This window comes from Eleutherodactylus coqui, chromosome 5, assembly GCF_035609145.1.
Source record: "Eleutherodactylus coqui strain aEleCoq1 chromosome 5, aEleCoq1.hap1, whole genome shotgun sequence".
Taxonomy (NCBI): Eukaryota; Metazoa; Chordata; class Amphibia; order Anura; family Eleutherodactylidae; genus Eleutherodactylus; species Eleutherodactylus coqui.
The window spans coordinates 162,964,463-162,984,907 of NC_089841.1; the positions used below are offsets into that span (position 1 = coordinate 162,964,463).

General features: G+C 41.8%; 1 protein-coding gene and 1 non-coding gene across 2 annotated transcripts in view; both read left to right on the top strand.

Annotated features, from left to right (window-relative positions):
• Positions 1-8,785, top strand: part of LRRC75B (leucine rich repeat containing 75B) — a 30,497-nt gene extending 21,712 nt beyond the window's left edge. The window contains exons 3-4 of the mRNA XM_066601938.1: positions 5,918-6,030; positions 8,311-8,785. Coding sequence (XP_066458035.1) covers positions 5,918-6,030; positions 8,311-8,785 — 588 coding nt within the window. The remainder of the gene's footprint in view (positions 1-5,917; positions 6,031-8,310) is intronic.
• A 2,229-nt stretch (positions 8,786-11,014) lies between these two features.
• LOC136630965 (U6 spliceosomal RNA) lies at positions 11,015-11,119 on the top strand. Its single transcript, XR_010792969.1, has one exon. It is a non-coding gene; the product is annotated as a U6 spliceosomal RNA (small nuclear RNA).
• The last annotated feature ends 9,326 nt before the right edge of the window (positions 11,120-20,445 follow it).

A 20,445-nucleotide genomic window follows, 5' to 3' on the forward strand; every position in this document is an offset into this window, starting at 1 on the left:
TAAATACCATTCTGTTAGTTGCTGCCCACTGTGCAAGCTTTTCTAGATCTTTTTGAATACTCTCTTTCTCTTCTCTAGTGTTAGCTATCCCTTTTAGCTTTGTGTTGTTGGAAAATGTGATCAGTTTTCCCTCAATTCCCTTCTCCAGATCATTTATAAAAATGTTGAACACTGGGCCTAGGACAACCTCGTGGTACCCAACTTGACACATTCTTCCAACTGGATGGGCAGCTATTTATGACCACTCTTTGAGTACGATCACTCAGCCAGTTCTAAATCCACCAGAATCAAACTGTTGCCTTGTCAATCCCATATTTGGTCATTTTTTCAATAAGGATAGTATGAGATACTTTGTCAAATGCTTTACTAAAGTCAAGATATACTATATCTACCGCATTTTCCTTATCAACCCAGTCGGTGATTCTGACATAGAAGGAAATTAGATTCATCTGGCATGACTTGTTTGTTACAAACCCATGCTGACTCTGGTTAATTACTGCATTCTTATCCAAATATTTGCATATATGCGGTTTAATGATTTGCTTAAAAATCTTTCCTGGTATAGAAGTCAGGCGTACTGGCCTGTAGTTTCCTGCATCCACATTTTTCCCTTTTTTGAAGATAGGCCAATATTGTCCCTTTCTCCAATCTTCTGGGACTTCTCCTGTTCTCCAGGAATTTTCATAGATTATGGCGAGTGGTTCAGCAATTACCGTATTTTCTTGAGTATAAGCCGACCCGAATATAAGCCAAGGCACCTAAGTTTACCACAGAAAACTGGGAAAACTTAGTGACTCGAGTATAAGCCTAGGGTGGGCTTATACTGGGGGACTTAATCAATTCAATGAATGGCCGAGCACTGCCTGTGATTGGCTGAGTGCTCAGTCAATCAGACGCAGCCCTTTCAGCAGGCGGGAATTTTAAATCCCTGCCTGCTGACAGAACTTCATTATAGTGACAGGACCCAAGCAGCTAGACATGCCTGAGCCCCGGCAGCGGCAGAGAGGCAAGTATAGATTTTTTTGAAATTTTTTTTTACTACAACCAGGGATGATTTTCAGGTAAAAGCTTATATTTAAAGGCCTTCCCTGAAAATCACTGCATGGGTTGCCGGCAGACCATTGCTTTCAATGAATAATGCAGTAAAAATCATAGAAGACGATGGGGGGGAAGGGGGGGAAGCAAATCTAATAAAGGTGTTCTTCTCATGTGTATTCACGAATGAAAAGGAAATGTCACATGAGATGCAGGGGAATAAAATGAACTCCCCACTACATATTGCATACCTAACACAGGAGGAAGTGCAGAGTCGGGTAATGAGGATTAAAATTGATAAATCGCTGGCTCCAGATGGAATACAACTAAGGGTTCTAAGGGAACTAAGTGATGTGATAGCTAGACCACTATTTCTTATATTTATGGACACTATCAAGACCGGGGGTTGTACCATTGGATTGGCACATTGCCAACGTTGTCCCAATTTACAAAAAGGGGCCCAAAAGAGAGCCTGGTAACTACAAGCCAATAAGTCTCACTTTAATAACTGGAAAAATATTTGAGGTGTTTCTGAGAGACGCTATCCTAGAATATCTCAAGGAGAACAACAAAATTACTCCTCACCAGCATCGGTTCATGAGGGGTCGATCATGTCAGACCAATCTGATCAGCTTCTACAATGAAGTAAGTTCTAAGCTGGACCCGGGAGAGTCTATTGATCTCGTATATCTGAATTCCTCTTAAGCATTTGACACCGTGCCGCATAATAGGTTGATATATAAAATGAGGCAGCTCGGACTGGGCAAAAACGTGTGTATCTGGGTAAGAAACTGGCTCAAAGATAGAAAGCAGAGGGTGGTAATAAATGGTTTGTACTCTGATTGGGCCACCATCGCTAGTGGGGTGTCAGAGGGCTCAATACTAGGCCCGATTCTGTTCAATATATTTATCAACGACCTGATAGAGGGACTGCACAGTAAAATATCAATGTTTGCAGATGATACAAAATTATATAAGACAAATAATACAACGGCGGACAATGTGCGGCTACAAAAGGACCTAGATAAGCTAGGTTGCTTGGGCAGAAAAATGGAAATTAAATTCAATGTGGATAAATGTAAGGTTATGCACATGGGCAGGGGAACCGGATGTCACCAATATACACTAAATTGGGTACTGCTAAGGAAAAGGGAGATGGAAAAAGACCTGGGGTACTAGTGGATTATAGATTTAACTGGAGCAGCCAATGCCAGTCAGCTGCTGCAAAAGCTAATAGAGTCTTGGGGTGCATTAAAAGAGGTATAGGGGCGAAGGATGAGAACATTATTCTCCCACTATATAAGGCCCTTGTCAGGCCCCACATTCAGTACTGTGTACAGTTCTGGACACCACTGCTCAGAAAGGATGTTGCAGTGCTTGAGGGGGTTCAAAGAAGGGCAACTAAATTAATAAATGAAATGTGAGGACTGGAATGCCCAGAGATTAGGACTTTTCACCCTGGAAAAAAAACGGCTAAGGGGCGATCTAATAACTATTTATAAATACATGAGGGGACAATACAAAGATCTCTTCCATGATCTGTTTATACCAAGGAATGCGTCTGTAACAAGAAGGCATCCGCTACATCTAGAATAAAACAGGTTTCATCACCAACACAGAAGAGGGTTCTTTACTGTAAGAGCAGTGAGACTGTGGAACTCTCTGCCTGAGGACGTGGTGATGGCAAAATCCATTGAAGAGTTTAAGAGGGGACTAGACGTCTTTCTCGAGTGGAAGGATATTACAGGATATAGACATTAGGTGACCAGCGAGTTTGTAGTTCCAGGTCTTATATTTAGGTAGGAACTATCGAAGGTTGATCCAGGGATTATTCTGATTGCCATATGGGGTTTGGAAGGAATTTTCCCCCAAATGGGCTAATTGGCTTCTGCCTCTTGGGGTTTTTGCCTTCCTCTGGATCAACTAGGGGTTGAAACGGGCTGAAATAGATGGACATTGTCTTCATTCAGCCCAACATACTATGTTACTATGCTTCCTTTAGTATCCAAGGTGTAATTCATCTGGACCTGGAGACTTGAATTCATTTAAGTTAGCTAAGTGTTTCCTCACCATATCTCTGCTTATAGATAGCCAGCATGTCAGTGTGAAGAGGAGTGGCACATATCATGGCAACAGTAACAGACAAGTACTAACGGTGCACTGTTTAGCTGTGTCTCTGGCCCCTATATATTAAGAGATTAGGGTTTCTTGACCTATTTGGCACTCCAGAAAGGGGTATTAAGTCAGAGGCATCACACATGCGCTGCAATCTCCATTGTAATTTATAGGACTTATGAAACACAAGGCCGTTACCTCGACACCCATCATCTACAATGGAGAGTGACACATTCATTGTCTACTCCTCTCTGGAGTGCTGATTTGATGAGGGGGGGGGGGGGGGGGGACAAGGTGACCCACATTCTCCCACTAGGTGTAAGTCCTAGAAGCAGAACTTTCTTTGACTTACTATGGCATATACTTAGGATACACCATAAATGTATCAGAAGGGGAGACCCTTGCAGCCCTTGGAAGTGGTTTAGTATGGCAATGTGGCCCTCAGACTATAAAAAGCTGTACTTAAAGGGGTTGTCCCGCGGCAGCAAGTGGGTCTATACACTTCTGTATGGCCATATTAATGCACTTTGTAATGTACATTGTGCATTAATTATGAGCCATACAGAAGTTATAAGAAGTTTTTCACTTACCTGCTCCGTTGCTAGCGTCCTCGTTCCCATGGAGCCGACTAATTTTTGCCGTCTAATGGCCAAATTAGCCGCGCTTGCGCAGTCCGGGTCTTCTTCTGTTCTCAATGGGGCTCCGTGTAGCTCTGTGTAGCTCCGCCCCGTCACGTGCCGGTTCCAGCCAATCAGGAGGCTGGAATCGGCAATGGACCGCACAGAAGCCCTGCGGTCCACGGAGGGAGAAGATGCCGGTGGCCATCTTCAGCCGTTAAGTAAGAAGTCACCGGAGCGCGGGGATTCAGGTAAGCGCTGTGCGGATTTTTCTTTAGGTCCCTGCATCGGGGTTGTCTCGCGCCGAACGGGGGGGGGGGTTTGAAAAAAAAAAAAAACGTTTCGGCGCGGGACAACCCCTTTAAGCATAGTGGCAGACCAAGTTTATCCATCCATGGCAGCTGTTTATTTTAAAAGGTACAAGAATACTTTCAGCAGGACAGTGCATCATGCCAGAAGGGTCGTTTATTCATGGATTGGTTCTAAGAACATGACCTTACGTTTTTATTGTTTTCCTAGTCTTTAGTCTCCAGGTCTAAATCCTATAAAGCACCTATTGGACAAGGTAGAACAAGCTGGGCAGAGTATGTCAGTACCTCTAATTTTCTGCTGCCCATATTGGCCATATTCCTGCAGAACAATTTCAACACCTAATGAAAACTATGCCATGATGAATTCCTGTGGTTCTAAAGACCAAAGGAGGTTCAACACACTACTAGATGGTTGTCTCTAATAAAGTGGTCATTCAACATATATGAAACATTTCAGAGAGGCTTTGAAAGAAGTAACCTTTCTAGTATCAATAATTTATTGTATTGTATGTTCTTTATGTATTTTCTCCCCTTTATGACCAAGCTAAATGACTTAAAACTATTGAGAAAACAATTCAAAATAATCTGCTTAGTTGAAGAGTACAACAAATTTCAGCAAAATTTTAACTGCCCAATATTACTACTTGCAATCTACCCTTTGGGGCATCTTCAGATGACTGTATTTACGCTCATTTTTATGTTTGCACACTGCGCAGAGCATAGCACCCATTGATGTCAATGAGTTAATTCTCATAAGATTGCTTTGCCAGCCCATTTCGCGCAAAAAAAAAAGTGGTGCTCTATTTTCTCACGTGGTTGCGCACCAAGAGCTTCATAGAAGTCTATAGGAGTTGCTCAAATATACACTCAATGCTAGGTATGCTATACAGTTCTGCAGGAAATAGAACACATCTGGACTTCATTAGGCTAAATAGCCGTTTAAATCACGGAAGGGGTGTGTCGCACGCGCGTGTATGAACTGGCCCTGCTTGCTCAAAAAGTACAGTACTATTTGCAAATATCCATGCAAATCAGCCATTTGATACCAGTTCATAGTGCGAATACGTTGCGCTGAGGTGAGCGTATGTGCGCATACACTCATGTGAAGCCGCCCTTGGGCTGAAATCATACTGCAGTTCGCTGTGTCTATTTGGCGTATGCACTGGGAAAGCTCCTGCTGCATATGTCAAACGAATCCATAAGCCCTTATCAACCCAGTGAAAGCTAAACAAGTGGCATTTTGGTTTCACACATAGATGGCATTCATCACAGGTTTATGTGGGTATGCCTTCAACATACATGGCAAACGCAGTGTGAATGCATATTCCACAATTTAATTTCGCTACACATTTTATGCTGATTAGGTTATTTTCACATCGGCATTGCAGAGGTCATACTTTTTGACAGGGAAAAGAGCCTAGCATGCATTACTATTTGTCCCAAGGCAATGGACCCCTCAGGCAGATGGAGGTGAGAGATTATATACTGCATTTTCGAATCTGCTTATAAGGAAAACCATGACATGGATTTATACAGAGCCTTAAGCATTTAGGTAGATTTCATTTGCTAGTGAGTAGAGATGAGCGAGTATACTCGCTAAGGCACATTACTCAAGCGATCTCTCTCTCTCTCCCTCTCTCCCCCTCGCTCCCCGCCGCAACTCACCTGTCACTGGCGCCGGCCCCCAAATCTTTAGAGACGAGCGGGGAGATACTCGGCTAAGGCACTACTCGCTTGAGTAATGTGCCTTAGCGAGTATACTCGCTCAGCTCTACTAGTGAGTCTTCTTGTGTAAATACATAACTACCATACGTTTTCTCTAAAATTTTACATTGTTAGGAACAAGACCAGATGAAATCTATGGACCGCATCTGTCGGCAGCTACTTTACCATTTGACACCGCACTCAAAGTGGCATCGACACAGTCTACCTCGGAGGAAAAGTATGGCCTGGTGAGTAGGCTGTTTAAGAGGGACTGATGGCAGCAAAGCAGATTGTATGCAATGTATACATAATGGAAGTGCACAATTCACAAAAGTATTACATTTAAAACATTCTATGGAGCAGAGCTTCCATAATGACCACTTAAGGTGTAACGGTTATCATATAACAAAGGGTCCGTAGCGCTCAGCTGTGTACTGTTGCTTTTTAGTCCTGATTGGCTTTATTCAGCTCTCTATGAGACCATACACCATTTGCTGTGCTCTCTCAGCAGAGACTCTCAGACTCAAAGTAACGCAGCACTCAGTTGAGCGCTTCTGTCCCTTTGTTTAAGCAGTCAATGGGGGGCGGGGGGGGGGGGGGGGTGGTCTCACTACGTGAACCCGCATTAATCAAATCTTCTGACATGTCACTAAGACATATCAGTAATTTTCTGAAAGGATAGGTACAGTTGTAGCAAAGTGTCACTTGATTATGATAACTTCCTGGGACAGGTTATCTCATCTTGAGTCATTGTAATGATATTACTATTTTATCTTATGACAACAAAAGCTTATTTAAATGGCAGATAAATTGTGGTACAGGAAGTTATTTTAATAGTCAATTTAAAGTTTGATACATCCGTACCACTCAGCATTTTATTAAGCTACTATTTGTACTAATAATTAAAATTTAGCATACATCTGATACAATAGTTTGTGGCCACATTTTCCCAGTTACACAGCTTTTGACTTGATTTTGATTGGGCGTTTTGAGTAAAGAAAGAAGGGTCCCTTGTTTACTTTCATTTATTATCTATAAAATGTGGCCTTCACCCCATGTCTTCTGCAGGCATTCAGTTCTCCAGCCAAAAGCAGATAGCAGCAGAGACCCCTGGAATCTGCTAGTTAGTAAGAAACTAAACTGTAGAACTTATTTAAAGGGAATACATCAACATATATTGTATAAATCAAGTTTTTTATGTTAAACATTTTTAAGGATTTTTTACTTAATTTTCAATGTCATGATCTGCTGGTATATTTTTTAAAAAGTTCTAAAATCTTACAGTTTTCACATTGACCACTAAGCCAAAATAATAGACCCTTCCTCTCCTCATTGAAAATAATGCAGGGGGGTGGAGAGGAGGCAGAGAGGGGGCGGGAGCTCAGTGCACTGCTCCCAGCTCTTCCAGCCTCCTCCCTCTGCAGAGAGGGACGCCGTATATCGGCCGGCGTGAATACCCAGCCAATATACGGTCGTCTGAATGCACCCTTAGTTAGAGAAAAACATAATCTTGTACAAATTATACTTTTTAATTCCTAACAAAAATAAATGATGTTAACAGCACAAACCTTTGGGTCTCCTGAGGTTTCTATCAGGCATGATATGCTGGCACAATTGGACAGCGATATTTTCTTTTCCTGTTACATAGACCTCAAAAGCTTATGCTATTAGCACAATTTCTTTTTGTTAGCCTTTAAAAGGTATCATATCTACAAGATTTGTTTCTCTTACTGAGGACAATAACATTCTGTTCTACTGGATAACACGGTACCTTTCTCTTTTTATCAACGGTATACGAAGATGAAGTCATAAAAAGAATATCTGTGCACTTGAGTACTACTTTATGTTATAGGTCTTCAGTTCCCATAAACTCTAGATACACACACACGTGTGTGTGTTGTGTGTGTGTGTGTGTGTGTAAATGACTGTAGAAGAGTTGTTTCGAAGCATCAAATGAGCAATTTCAGATTTTAACAACCTCACAGGACTTAAAGGGGTTTTCTGGGACTTCAAAATTTGTGGCTTATTCTTAAGATAGGCCATCAGTATCAGATCTTGAAATTGTGTAGTGTGTGGCTGGCACGGCAGTTTAGTCACATTTGCTTTAATGGGATAAGGCTGCAGTAAACTGTAGCACCAGGTACTAGAATAGCTACCAATATATAAAGCTGTGCCCAGTAATCAATGAAGAAGCCACTGCGCTCACCCTATCACTATGGCTCCTTCAGTCAGCTGATTGCTGGGGGTTGTTGGGGGCTAGACTCCCCACTGATCTAATATCCATGGCTTGTTCTGAGGATAGGCCATATAAAAATCCTGGAAAATCCCATTCATTGAATTGAACTGTATAAACCACATTCTACTCTAATTTGAGTAGAATTAATCTCTATTGATGTCGTATAAATTATGAATACCTTACCCGTCAACGCCTTAGGAACATGTTTTTATATTTCTATGTATTTGCTTTGTATCTTCTACAAAATTATGACTACCACACCCACCAAAGTAAATTACTTCTCTTTTGCTAGCCTGAAAAACAGCCTACAAACAAAGTTGAATATGGAGTCACTGGATCTGTCTGGTATCCCCTTAACACCCAGAGATGTTCAGCGTGTGATCCTTTACTTGCAAAGCCATGGAGATAGTCTAACCAGTGTGGACTTAAGCTTTACTGAACTCACAGACAGCACTCTGAGTTTGGCTCTACCTGCTCTGACAGTTCTCCCCAGTATCACGCACCTTGCACTTAATGGAAACCGTCTTTCTCGTGCCACCCTGAAGGAGCTCAGCGAAGCCATGAAGGACAGCACCAACTTTCCCTCATTGGCCTGGGTAGACTTGGGTAATAATGTAGACATCTACTCCATGCCCCAACCTTTGCTCTTGGGGCTGAGGCGCCGTCTGTGTCAGCAGAATCTGCTTCCCACCATTCCTGAGGCACAGGACAGTGATTTGTCTGAAGGAGGAATTCCCATGTCTTTCCCTCTGCCTTGGGACAGGTGAGACCTCTTAATGTAGTAGCCATGGAGGCAGGAACTGACCACCTCTCCGCAAACCAGTGTTGATTTCATCTAACATAAGCAGAGAGTAGAAGTTACACTCACAGTGCCACGGGTAGTTTGTTTTCAGCCAAGGAGGAGGGGCACCAGATAAAGGTACCCCATAAGCCCACACATGTTTGAAGACCCATCGGATGAGAAGCCCGGAGACATGGCAGTCCATCACAGCTCAGCATCGGCTTCATCACTGTGTGTTCTGTGGATTAATCTCTAAACAAAAGAAGCCAGTGATCACAGCCAGGCAGAGACAGAATTGCAGTGTCAGGAAAACCAAGAAAAGGGGGGTGGGTGCCCAAGACCAAGAGGAGGGGGCATCTGCTACCACCGAGTGGTATGTGTCTAAGGGAGGAAAACGCAAATATCCTTGAAAATGGACAAGTTATTCAATATAATATTTTTGAATACTCTAGTTATCCTCCCTTCTACTCTTGGAGCAGTGAACAGAATGCAAAATATGTACTGCTCTGCCGGCAGAATTGTATATTGTGAAGCTCACAAAGGCAGTGTTGTACATGGAAAGGTTTCAGGGACAGTTAAAAGCTGTTCCTTGTCCTGCAAGCAGAATGTATTCTCAGTACAACTAATCACTGAATCTGTATACAACACCAGATTGATATGTATGTGTATAAAGGGCATATAATGTAAATCAGAATGTTATCATTGCTTCAGCCATATGAAATCTCATACATTCCTCCTCGTATCTGGAATATTGCTTCATATTTTCTCATAGGAAGAACTGCAATATAAATTTACAAAAAGTATCATTACATTATTGTCTATTGCTAAGGTTCTCTTCAATAATAGGAAACTAAGCCTGTGAAAATATGTCAGAATGCAATATTTCCCAATGCAATATTACTCAACTCTAGGTTACCCAAAGATTTCCACATTTTCCCAGTAAATGAATGTCATTGATCCTGCAAATGTAAAGTTATACTTCTACAATTTAAGCCCATTGTAGTTTGACAACAGTTGGCACCGACAGGATTAGCATGGTACAACACAAATCTGGATTTATTTGATAAGATGGTGTTTTTCCACTGCTCAGTAATCCAATTTTTGTGCTCGTTTTTTCATTGGAGTCTTGCTATTATGTTTCTCTTAGGCCAGTTTCACATCAGTGCATTATGGGGCAGCATTTATGCACCTTTATTATTGAGGATCACGCAAGGAACGCGGGTACACTGACCCAAACTCATCATATGATGCTCCAAGTTGGAGTCTCTCTTGGGCCACTCGTTCATATTACTGGCATATAAATACGCCTGTAATATGCTTGTGTGAAGTTAGCCTTACACAGCAATGGCACTTCAACTGTTCATATGCTGTTATAGCCCATCAGTGCTAAGGAACAGCAAGCCATGCGTTCAGACACATTAGTTGGCGTACCAACATTGTATTCGCTACATTTTGCTTAACTGTGCACCGCCTGTTCATCAGAGCAATTCTTGACATCCTCCTCAGACCTCATTTTTTTGATAGATTAAGGCCACAGGATCACCTTTGCTGGATGTTCATCCTTAAGCTCCATTCTTGGTAAACGGTCAACAAGATTGCATAAACAAAACCAAACACGTTTGAAAGTTTTTGATAAGTTGGCCCCAGCCAGTCCGGCACCAATGATCATGCATTGTTCAGAGTTGCTCAGATTGCTTGATTATTCCCATTTTAGGGTAGGTTCACACAGGGTGGATTGAATGTGGATTTTTTGTAGCAGAAAGATCCAAAGTGAATCTGCATCATAATCCACATCAAAATTGGCACCAAATTATGCGAATATTTGATGTTGTGCCTGGTGCGGATCTGCCTTGAATTAAAGGGGTAAGATCCGCGGCAGAGCTGCACTAAGATTCTTGTCAACATTTTGAACTTTTAGGTGCAGATTTTGAGGTGGATTCACTGCAGGTTTTTTCACTGTGGAAAATCCTAAGCAAATCCGCAATATATGAGCATACGCCTACCAGAAAATTACATTTTAACAATAATGCTTGTGAATGCGATGCCATAAAATATGTCATTTGGCAGAAGGTTTACTTCTAGCCTGTCACTGACAAAATATATTGGGGCAGACAGCTTAAGCCTAGACCAGGCAGGCAGAGGTCGTGCCACATTTACCACAGTGGGTCACGCTGGGTGATAGATGTAATACATCTTAATAAACATGTTAAACACTTTTCTCTTCGGCAGCACATATACTAAAACTGGAACAATACAGAGAAGATTAGCATGGCCCCTGCACAAGGACGGCACACACATTTGTGAAGTGTTCCATACTTCTTACCTATATTAGACACAACATGTATAACTGACTGTCTTCAGGTACCTAAATACAAATCGTGATATAGTCTGGGATGCCATGAAAGCTTCACTTAGGGTAATTCCACACGGGCAATCGCGATTTTACCTAGTGAAAAAAAATCACAGCAAAATCTCATCCTTTATTCACTGCTTTTTAGGAGCGTCAGCTAGGCTTTTTTTAGAATCATCTCGCACGGTTTTTATCGCAGAAGTCAATGGGACTTTCTAATGGTGAAATCGCATCACGTGTTTGCAGCGTTGCGATGCAATAAAACGCAGGCTACATAGAGCTACAATGGGAAATAAAAAACAAACAAAAAAAAAAAAACTTCAAAATTCCAAAACCTAAAAAATAGAACATACCATGATTTTTTATCTCCTAAACATCACATGAGTAAAAACATCCCAATTGGTTTCATAAACTGCTTTTTAACGATTTTCTCGACTGTGTGAAACCACCTTGAGGCTGCATCCACACAGGCTACAAAATCTCACAACAAAACATCACTTATGGGAAAGAACCCGTTGGAAACCATGGGCTTCACATTGTAGCGATGGTTTTGTAACCGGCGGGTGCAGCCTAAGGCCTGCTGCACATGGGTGGAAATTCTGCGACAGGATTTCCCACAGAATTTCCACCCGTGGAAGCTGCCATATGATTGCGTTAGCAAACGCAATCCTAGACAGCCGGCCGCGATTTCTCTGGCGAAATCTCGCACAGCAAACAAATTGTGGCATTCTCTATTTCTGCGCGGGGCTCGCGAGAATTCTCACAGCCGGATCCGACCCGGCTGTCTGCAGGCGGCCTATGTATACTGATACGGCAGATTAGTAGGGGGAAAAAAAATGCCATAGCTAATAAACAATTAGGGGAGGCCATGACACAGCAGGTAGATGAAACCCGAGGGGGCATTTATTGCGCAGCCAGGTGAACTGCATCAAGATAACTGGCGGAAGGCGCATTATAGAGCCATATTCTTGAAATAGCTGAAAATAGAAACTTTTTTAAGAAGCAGTTTTATTATGAATGGGAACACTTGCAAGGACAAATATTCCTCAATTGTACTTTAGTGAAATTCATAGATTATTGCATATTTATTTTCTGCATAGGGCTTACAGAACACCACAGTTCCTTCATAATATTAGATTATGAGACTTGGCCGTATGTAATAGATGTAAAACAAACAGCTGATTTAATACATATGCTGTGATCCTTTTCCAGACTGGCACGCTTTTGGGTGGATATGTTTAAAGGAGTTTTCCCATTACTTAAAATAGGTCCACAGCCACCATGTACATCCTGGTTGCTGCTGACCAGAACATGTGACCGCTGCAGCCAATAACTAGCAACAGCAGTAACATTCTATAGCCAATGATTGGCTACAGCAGTCACAAATCTTGGTCAGCAGCAACCAGGAAGTACAGAGTGTCTGTGGAGCAATTTTAAGTAATGGGAAACCCCTTCAATTCTGTCTATTGTATCAATATTGTACCAATGGTCTAAATATGTATTCTTGGGCATGTTGATGATTTGCCTACTTTGGAACCGGTTAAGGTAGAGGTGGCCTGATCTTTATATATCGCTAGGAAGCTCATTACCCAACAGTGGCTGCAGGAACATTCCCCTATGGCCAAGGCCGATTAGATCTTAAAAGAAGAACCATTCGTAAATTTTAGGAGATATGGTCCATATGGCTAGATGAATCTTGGCCACAGCTGCCTTGACTGAGGACATAATTTTCTCTTTTGGATTGACCTTACTCGCACATGATTAGGACTTTGAATGGACTTGTTATCTGCATAGAACAGGAAGACTCTAGGCTCTAATGTGGCTGGACCTCAGTGGACTGCAAACATAAGTAAGATGATAGAGGGAGGGTAGGGGTTGTTGGGGAATTTTTTTGTTGAGTCATTAAAAATTAATAAATAAAAATCATGTGATAAAAAAATGCATAATTCATAAGGCACATGAAAGATTTCATGGAGCATTTTGCTAAGTAAATCCTCCGCAATGTGTCACATTCAAATTTCTCCAATTCATAGTATTGAAGATACCAACATTACGCTAAAGATCAGATTAGTAATGATAAGGTAAAACATGTACCGTACAGGACTATTATGACTAAGTATTGTGTAGAACACTGATGGCATACATATGCATGAATATTGGGCCAAATGTTTCATATTTTGTACACCAGATTCCTGGCATACAAAAAAAAACAACTCACTTTTGGTGCATGCACTAAAATTGCAACTTTTTAATTCTTACCCCAGACCCCAGTACTTTTTCAAAAATTGGGCAGGACCTAGAACTAGGGGCATGGCTAAACACAGCCCATCATATTTACTATAATTTATGGAGAAACTGGTGTAAATTATAGCTGAAACCTCCGCCAGATCTGAACTGGCGTAAATTTCAATCTGGTGCACAGGGGTTCCACCAGGAGCAACTAATGTTTAAGAGGTGAAAGCCTCTTATTACATTTGATGCAATCAGACCAGTGCAAAGTTTACTTAGACCAGGGTATGATACGTTGGTCCAATTAGTAAGCCCCACTATATCTGTATTTGCTTCTTTATTTATGGGGGTAACCTTTTTATTAACGGCTCAATACAAATTTATAAGTATACCTGTTCTCTAATGAGTGGTTGTAGAATCATTGTGATGGTTCTTGTTTTATGAACTTAGGGCCCACATCAATTTAACCCAAGCCATTGGCAGAGAAAAAAAAAATCTGTGGAGAGTTTCAACTCAACTAATAAATAGGTAATATAGCTACCGTTGCATTACATGTTACGGTAGGTTTGACTCACAATTATTAAAGGGGTTGTCTGAGTTATAGCTTAATGGTAAAACCGCTTCTGCATGCAGTAAAATAACAAATCGGCTTATACTCATCTCAGGCTACTCCTGCTGTGTCCCGCATCGGAGCCCAGTCCTCTGTTTGGTTACAGGCTGCAGTCCCTGCCTGGTTTATGGGACGTCACAAGCATTGTAGTCAATAACAGAGCCCACCGATTGAGTGCAGAGCTCTGTTATTGGCTGCAGTGCTTGTAACATCCTCTAAACATGCTAAGGGCTCCTGCCTACGTTTAGATATTTGCTGCAGAATTCGCAGCGGACGTCCGAACCGCAGTTCCGCAGCCATTAGCGCCCATAGAATGCTATGGGAAATCGATTCTTCCTCCACACCTGCAGAAACCAATTGCGGTTTCTGCAAGCAGAGGGGCAAAAAATAAATAAATTTAAAAAATTTAAAAAAAAAAATCGCAACATGCTCCATTTTTCTGCAGATTACACATGGACGGCCGATCTGCGGCCCTTCCGCAATGACATTGCGGAAAAGTCGCAGATTCTGCATCACCTCTTGGTGATGACGTGGGAAAGCAGTAATTTAAAAAAAATATCTGTACTGCGCATGTCTGACGGCTTGCTGTGCGGACCATCTGCAGTACAAATGAAAACTGAAAGTATCAGGTACGCGCGGATGCCGCTGCTGCCAGGGCCGGATTCTGCTTCTGGATTCCACATGCGGAATCCGACTCTGCCGTGTGCAGGAGCCCTTAGGAAGTGACGGCAGGGGGGACATCCTGAGCAGCACCACGGGACACAGCGGGAGCGGTGAATATAAGCCTATATGTTATATTACTGCATGCACAAGGGGTTTTACTGATAAGCTATAACTCCGACAACCCCTTTAACTATTTCATCATTTACATTAGTTTAACCCATTGTACAGCACACTAACCGTAGTAAATTTGCAGCTAAGTACAGCAGGTCTGTACTTGGTTATTGGTTCCTTTAGGGCCCTTTTATGAGGAACAATAAGCATTCAGATTCTCGCTGCATCACGGGAATCAGAACAAAGTGTTTAGTGTAAATGCTTCCAGCAACTGAACGACGAACTAGAACTTGTTCTGTGCCCAACAATGGTCTAGTGTAAAAGGGTCCGTACTCTTAAGGCTAGTTCACATTAGCACTAGTGCTTTACGTTATCCTGCTCCATTCGGAGAGCAGGAAAACAGCAACCCCTGGGTGAAGAGATCCGTCTTATGATGGAACCAAACTGCTCCGCATGGACCCCATTGACTATAATGAGGCCTGTTCAGTTTCTGTCCAGCTGTTCAGGATGTCTCAGGATGAAATAGCACAACATCAACAATGTAAGTTCCAAACAGAACCCCTAACACTGGTCTATACAAGCCCTTAGTCAGAGATCACTATGGTGAAGATACACATGGCCTGTAATATTGCCGATGCTGGTTGCTTGCCGAAGCATGGGTACATTGTCTTGTCTTTAATATTGCAGATATTCAAATAACCAGAAAAGTATTAATGGCGGTCCAGAAGCCAAAGAATGGCACCTCAATCTAAAAGATTCTCCAGTCTATAATAAAGCCAGATCACTTTTGCCATTCTAGGCCACACAAATGAGTATGGAATAATCTTACACAGCACCACGGTCATTTTAATGGTGGGCATTGATGCTTCTACTGCTATATAGTGTAGATCCGAAGATGAAGAGACTTTATTGGTAGTTGATCATCCAACTGTTTTGCACATAGAATATGCAATGTAACTACTGCAAATGTCTTACTATTACAAGAACGCCGAATTTCTCACAAGACTGTTTGCATTATATGTAGACTGGTGTGTTTTTCCTGTATTCTAATGTCTGAACATTCTGTAAACTTGCTTGTTGTTTGCACTGTCTGTCTTTGTATGTGTAAAATCTACTAATAGGTACCCCATTGTATGTAGGTATCACTGCCCTGACAAAGCGGAAAAGTCATTCTTCACTTGTATGTCCTGTTGATCTCATTAGTCACTAAAATAAAAAGGTTATATGTCAACATCAGGCCTGCATTTTCTTCTGCTGTGCACAGGATTGGAGCTGAACTCTGCATATAGACCTGATGCAAGATGATGGCTTTATCTCTAAGACATTGCATGCATTAAATGTACTGTACATAGGGCCTCTCAGTTAATGATGTGACAGTATATATATATTAAGATAGGCTTCTTTACATTGCTGGTACTCTGTTTACATAAAAATAGGACAGGGTCTTATATTAATTTTTGCTCCAAAAGATTTTACATGTATAGCTGCCTGGACACTATTTAAAATTGACTTTTTACATTAAATGTAACTCGGTCTTATTTTTGGAGTAGGATTTATATTTTAAGCATCCTCAAAAATCCTGAAAAATCATGTTAGGGCTTATTTTCAGGAAACCATACATATAGAAAGCAGGTTGAAAACTATTTTAAGTGTAAAATGCGTTTTATTTATACAGTGATTACGTAATTTAAGTGCCGATAGAGCAAATACTTTACATGACCATGTTCTAGATGTGTCCTCCTTCTACTGCAATGCAAAGTGGTGCGTGAAGAATGTATTAACACTCAGCAGCAATTAAATTGTCCAACTGTGTACTTTATTATTTGATGCAGGGTTAGTTTCCTTTAACTTCTCTGAGAAAAAAATCAAGTGGCATGCAATGTGGCGAATGAGCGAGCTACAGGGTTTTTGTCCATGCAGTAATGCAGCCTGTAATAGCGTTATTTAGCTTGGATTGCGGCTGGGGCACTGTCATTCTGAAAGTTGTCCTATAAAATTGAGATGTTGACATGTTGCTGAATAACCTGCAGATATTGTTCTCCTTTGACGTATTTGTAACAAAGGACCAGAGATTTTAGCTGTTGGCCGAACATGGTTAGCCAGATGTTAATCCTGAACTGTCACTGGCAACCGCAACAGCCCAAACGTTGATTACGCGTGTTAAACATTCCATTTGACTCATTAGTCCATATGATGAAGTTTGTAAAATCCGGAACTTGTTCAGCCTTACATAAAAGTTAATCACAGTAAATAATATGACATTCTGCATCTCCAGGACACAGCTGCTGCGGCATAGCCGCATCACCGTCTTTTGATGTTTCCGGGATGGTACAGAGCAACTTCTCTTGTTGGGCTGACTCTTCGGATAAGTTGGTTGATAAATATTTGTGATATTCTTGGATGATTCTGGTACTTTTCTCCAAATATTTGTTATGGCCCTTATGGAATGTCATCCACACTTACATTATTAGGAGATTGGATAACTATGCGTGCGTGAATGGCATTGTTTACTGCTCATCACGAAACAGACCACTCCACCAGAGTACCTGCCCCGAAAAGGGCAACCCCACCAGAATGTGTCAGTGGAGTAGTTGCCAACCGATGGACCAGGGCTGGAGGAACAAAGTGAGCAGGTAAATAACAAAGAACATTGAGAAGCACAAGTATCAGCAAGAACAAGACACATCCTAATGTCCCTTTTAGATTGACCGAGAAGGTCACAATTCTTGTTTGCCCGAGCAAACGAGTTCAAATTGTCATCACCAGCTCGTTCATGCTCAGGCAGCGTGTTTAGACTGTATGATTCTCGTTGACAATCGTGCAGTTCTCATTCAAGGTTTTGTATTCCTATGTGAAACACTGAGCAATCAGTGTTTAAACTGCTTGAGAAGTACACAAGGCGGCACTGAGTTTTATGCCGGCTGAAACTGCAAAAACCTAACAAGAAGCGTACGATTCTCATTCATCGTTCAGTCACTGGCTGCACTTAAACTGAACGATTATCGTTCAGTTTTGCTTTTTTGAGCAATTTTCTGAACAATTGTTCAGTCTAAGGGTGCATTCACACGACCGTATATCGGCTGGGTTTTTACGCCCAGCCGATATACGGCTGGGCGGGAAAACCCATGCTCTGCGGCTAGCACATTTGCGCTAACGCTCATCTGAAGCCGTCCTCAGACTATAACTGCCACCTTTCCTAGGGAGTTGTTGATTTAAATAGACAGCAGGGAGACTTGATTGGATTCGAGGTGGGACAGAAAACAAGCCCTTCATCCAGCAGAGAAAGTTGTGCTGTAAACTACTTGAATTTGATGGCTCAAGGACGTCAACAACACCGTGAAGCCTACATCATTATATGCCCTGTCACAACATTTAAGAGATATTCTGGAACTTTAAATACTCATGACCTATCCTCACAATCGGTCATCAGTAGTTGACCAACGTGGCCCGCTGCTAATTAACTGATAGTTCGGCCTGCTGTCAGTGCAGTGGGCCGGATGTTGTCATAGGTGGTCAGGGCTGGAAGTGTCATAGCCAGCTTCATGTTTTTGAACCTTCCAGGCGGGTAAATCCAAACTGGGGAACCATTCACTCTTCTAATATTAACTCCAAAGGTTTTGCAGCAATAGAGAGTTTTTAAACTAAAAAATGGGCTCAGACAGCTGCATCCCTACAGAAGTCTTGTCCTATTCACACATAATGGGGCAGATTTACTATTTATGGTGTAAATTGTGCCTGAAAACTGTTTTACATGCTTTATGCCACATTTATGACATATTTGAGACACTTTTATTTTATTTTTTGCCATGTCTGAAAAATGTGTGTGGCTTCAGATTTACAGAGCATAGCCTAATGCAGGGCTGTGTCAACCCCAGGTCTCAACATTTATTTCCTTAGTACAAGCTATCCTGACACAGAGGTGAGTAAAGCGGGAACCAATTGTTGATTATAATAAGGGTGATAGGGGTAACCGCCCAGGACCCAAGAATCCAAGGGGGTTCACGGCTGTCCCAACCCCCCCCCCCCCCTCTTTGTAATCTGCACGGGGGGCAACATCACTACTGGGGCTGCAATGGGGGACACTATTACTACTAGGGCCAATATAGGGGGCCTATTACTACTGGGGACACAATAGGGGAAACTATTACTACAAGGGGCCATTATAGAGGATGCTATTACTACTGGGGACAATATAGGGGATACTTACTACTGGAGCCACAACTATAAGGGGTCACTATTACTACATGGATTTTCTGTGGAATTTACAGTAGCTGTAGCAGCAAAGTGGATAAGATTTTGAAAATCTCATCCACGCACTGTGGAAAAAATCTGCACAAAACGCTTCTGGATACTGACATGTAGAGTGGGATGTAATTCCGCAGGATGTTAGTTTTAAATATAAAGTATATCAAAAGCCCATCCAGCGCTCCAGCTTACTTCCCCATTTTGTTTTATTTTTTTAAACAGCCCTGTCCTTTTTATAATGACGGAGGTAAAAATCATATGTTGTGATAAGCCACGCCCCTAACCCCTCCCCTGACCACACCCTCTGTCCCGCTTTGTGGCTCCATGAAAAACTTTTGCTTAAAAAAGGGTTTCATGACTGAAAAAGTTTGGGAACCACTAGCCTAATATGAGATTGTATGCCAAAAAACGCACCAGAAGTGTGGCGCAAAAACTGGCACTAGGACTAGGACTAAATCAACTAATATGTAGTATAAATTTGTAATAGATAGTCTTGAAATGCTCCAGATTTATCATCCAACAGAGCCACTGAGATAAATCTGGTGCATTTTAAAGACTGTCTAGTCTAAGTCTGCACTATATAACTATTCAACAGTACAAGTAAACCTGCTCCAATGCCTGGAGTATACACCTGGCAGCTTCTCCAAAACAGACCATTACAGTAGTTTCTAAATTTATATGATGGGTTGTTAAAAGCATCTGGTTAAAGCCGCCTGTCCACAGCTGCGACGGAATATCGCTAGCGATATTCCGCCGCGAGGGAGGAGGTGGAAGCACTGTAAGGTCTCTGTGATGAGCCTATCTAATTGATAGGCTCACCACGGAGAATCGCAGCATGCCACGATTTTAATCACGGCGGCGGAGAATCGCTATGATTCTCCGCTCGTGGACGTCGGGCTGCGCTTTGCATAGTTATCCTATGGAAAACATGTCATCGCCGTGGATCTCGCTATGACATCTTGCCTGTTGACAGCCAGCTTAAGCATAAGTGTACTCTGTGAGTCTTCCCCTAATTCTTGCAGCAACCCACTTTTATCTTGTGACCAATTAACTTGGTTTGTGATGATGCCAACATCTTAGTTTCTGCCTTTTCATTGTGTATAACACATTCTAATACTTTTTAAGCATCCTTTCTTCACACAACTTTCAAACACTTCATACTCAGGTCCACCGTATATAACATAGTGCAGTCCTTGCACCACCTTCTAGAATGAAGGAACATTTGACATGAGTTGGATCCTTCCAGAACTAAGCTTGAGGTTCTTATCCTTAAATATAATTGGAAATGCATGTTGTTTAGATGTAAAAAAAAGTTTAATCAAAAGCTGATAACTTTCTGCAACAAGTTATTTTAAAACAAGTTAAACGGCTACATCTGTATGTTGGTTTTAAATCCTCACCATTGTTGGGTTTGACATCTTGTTTCTAGAGAAACCTC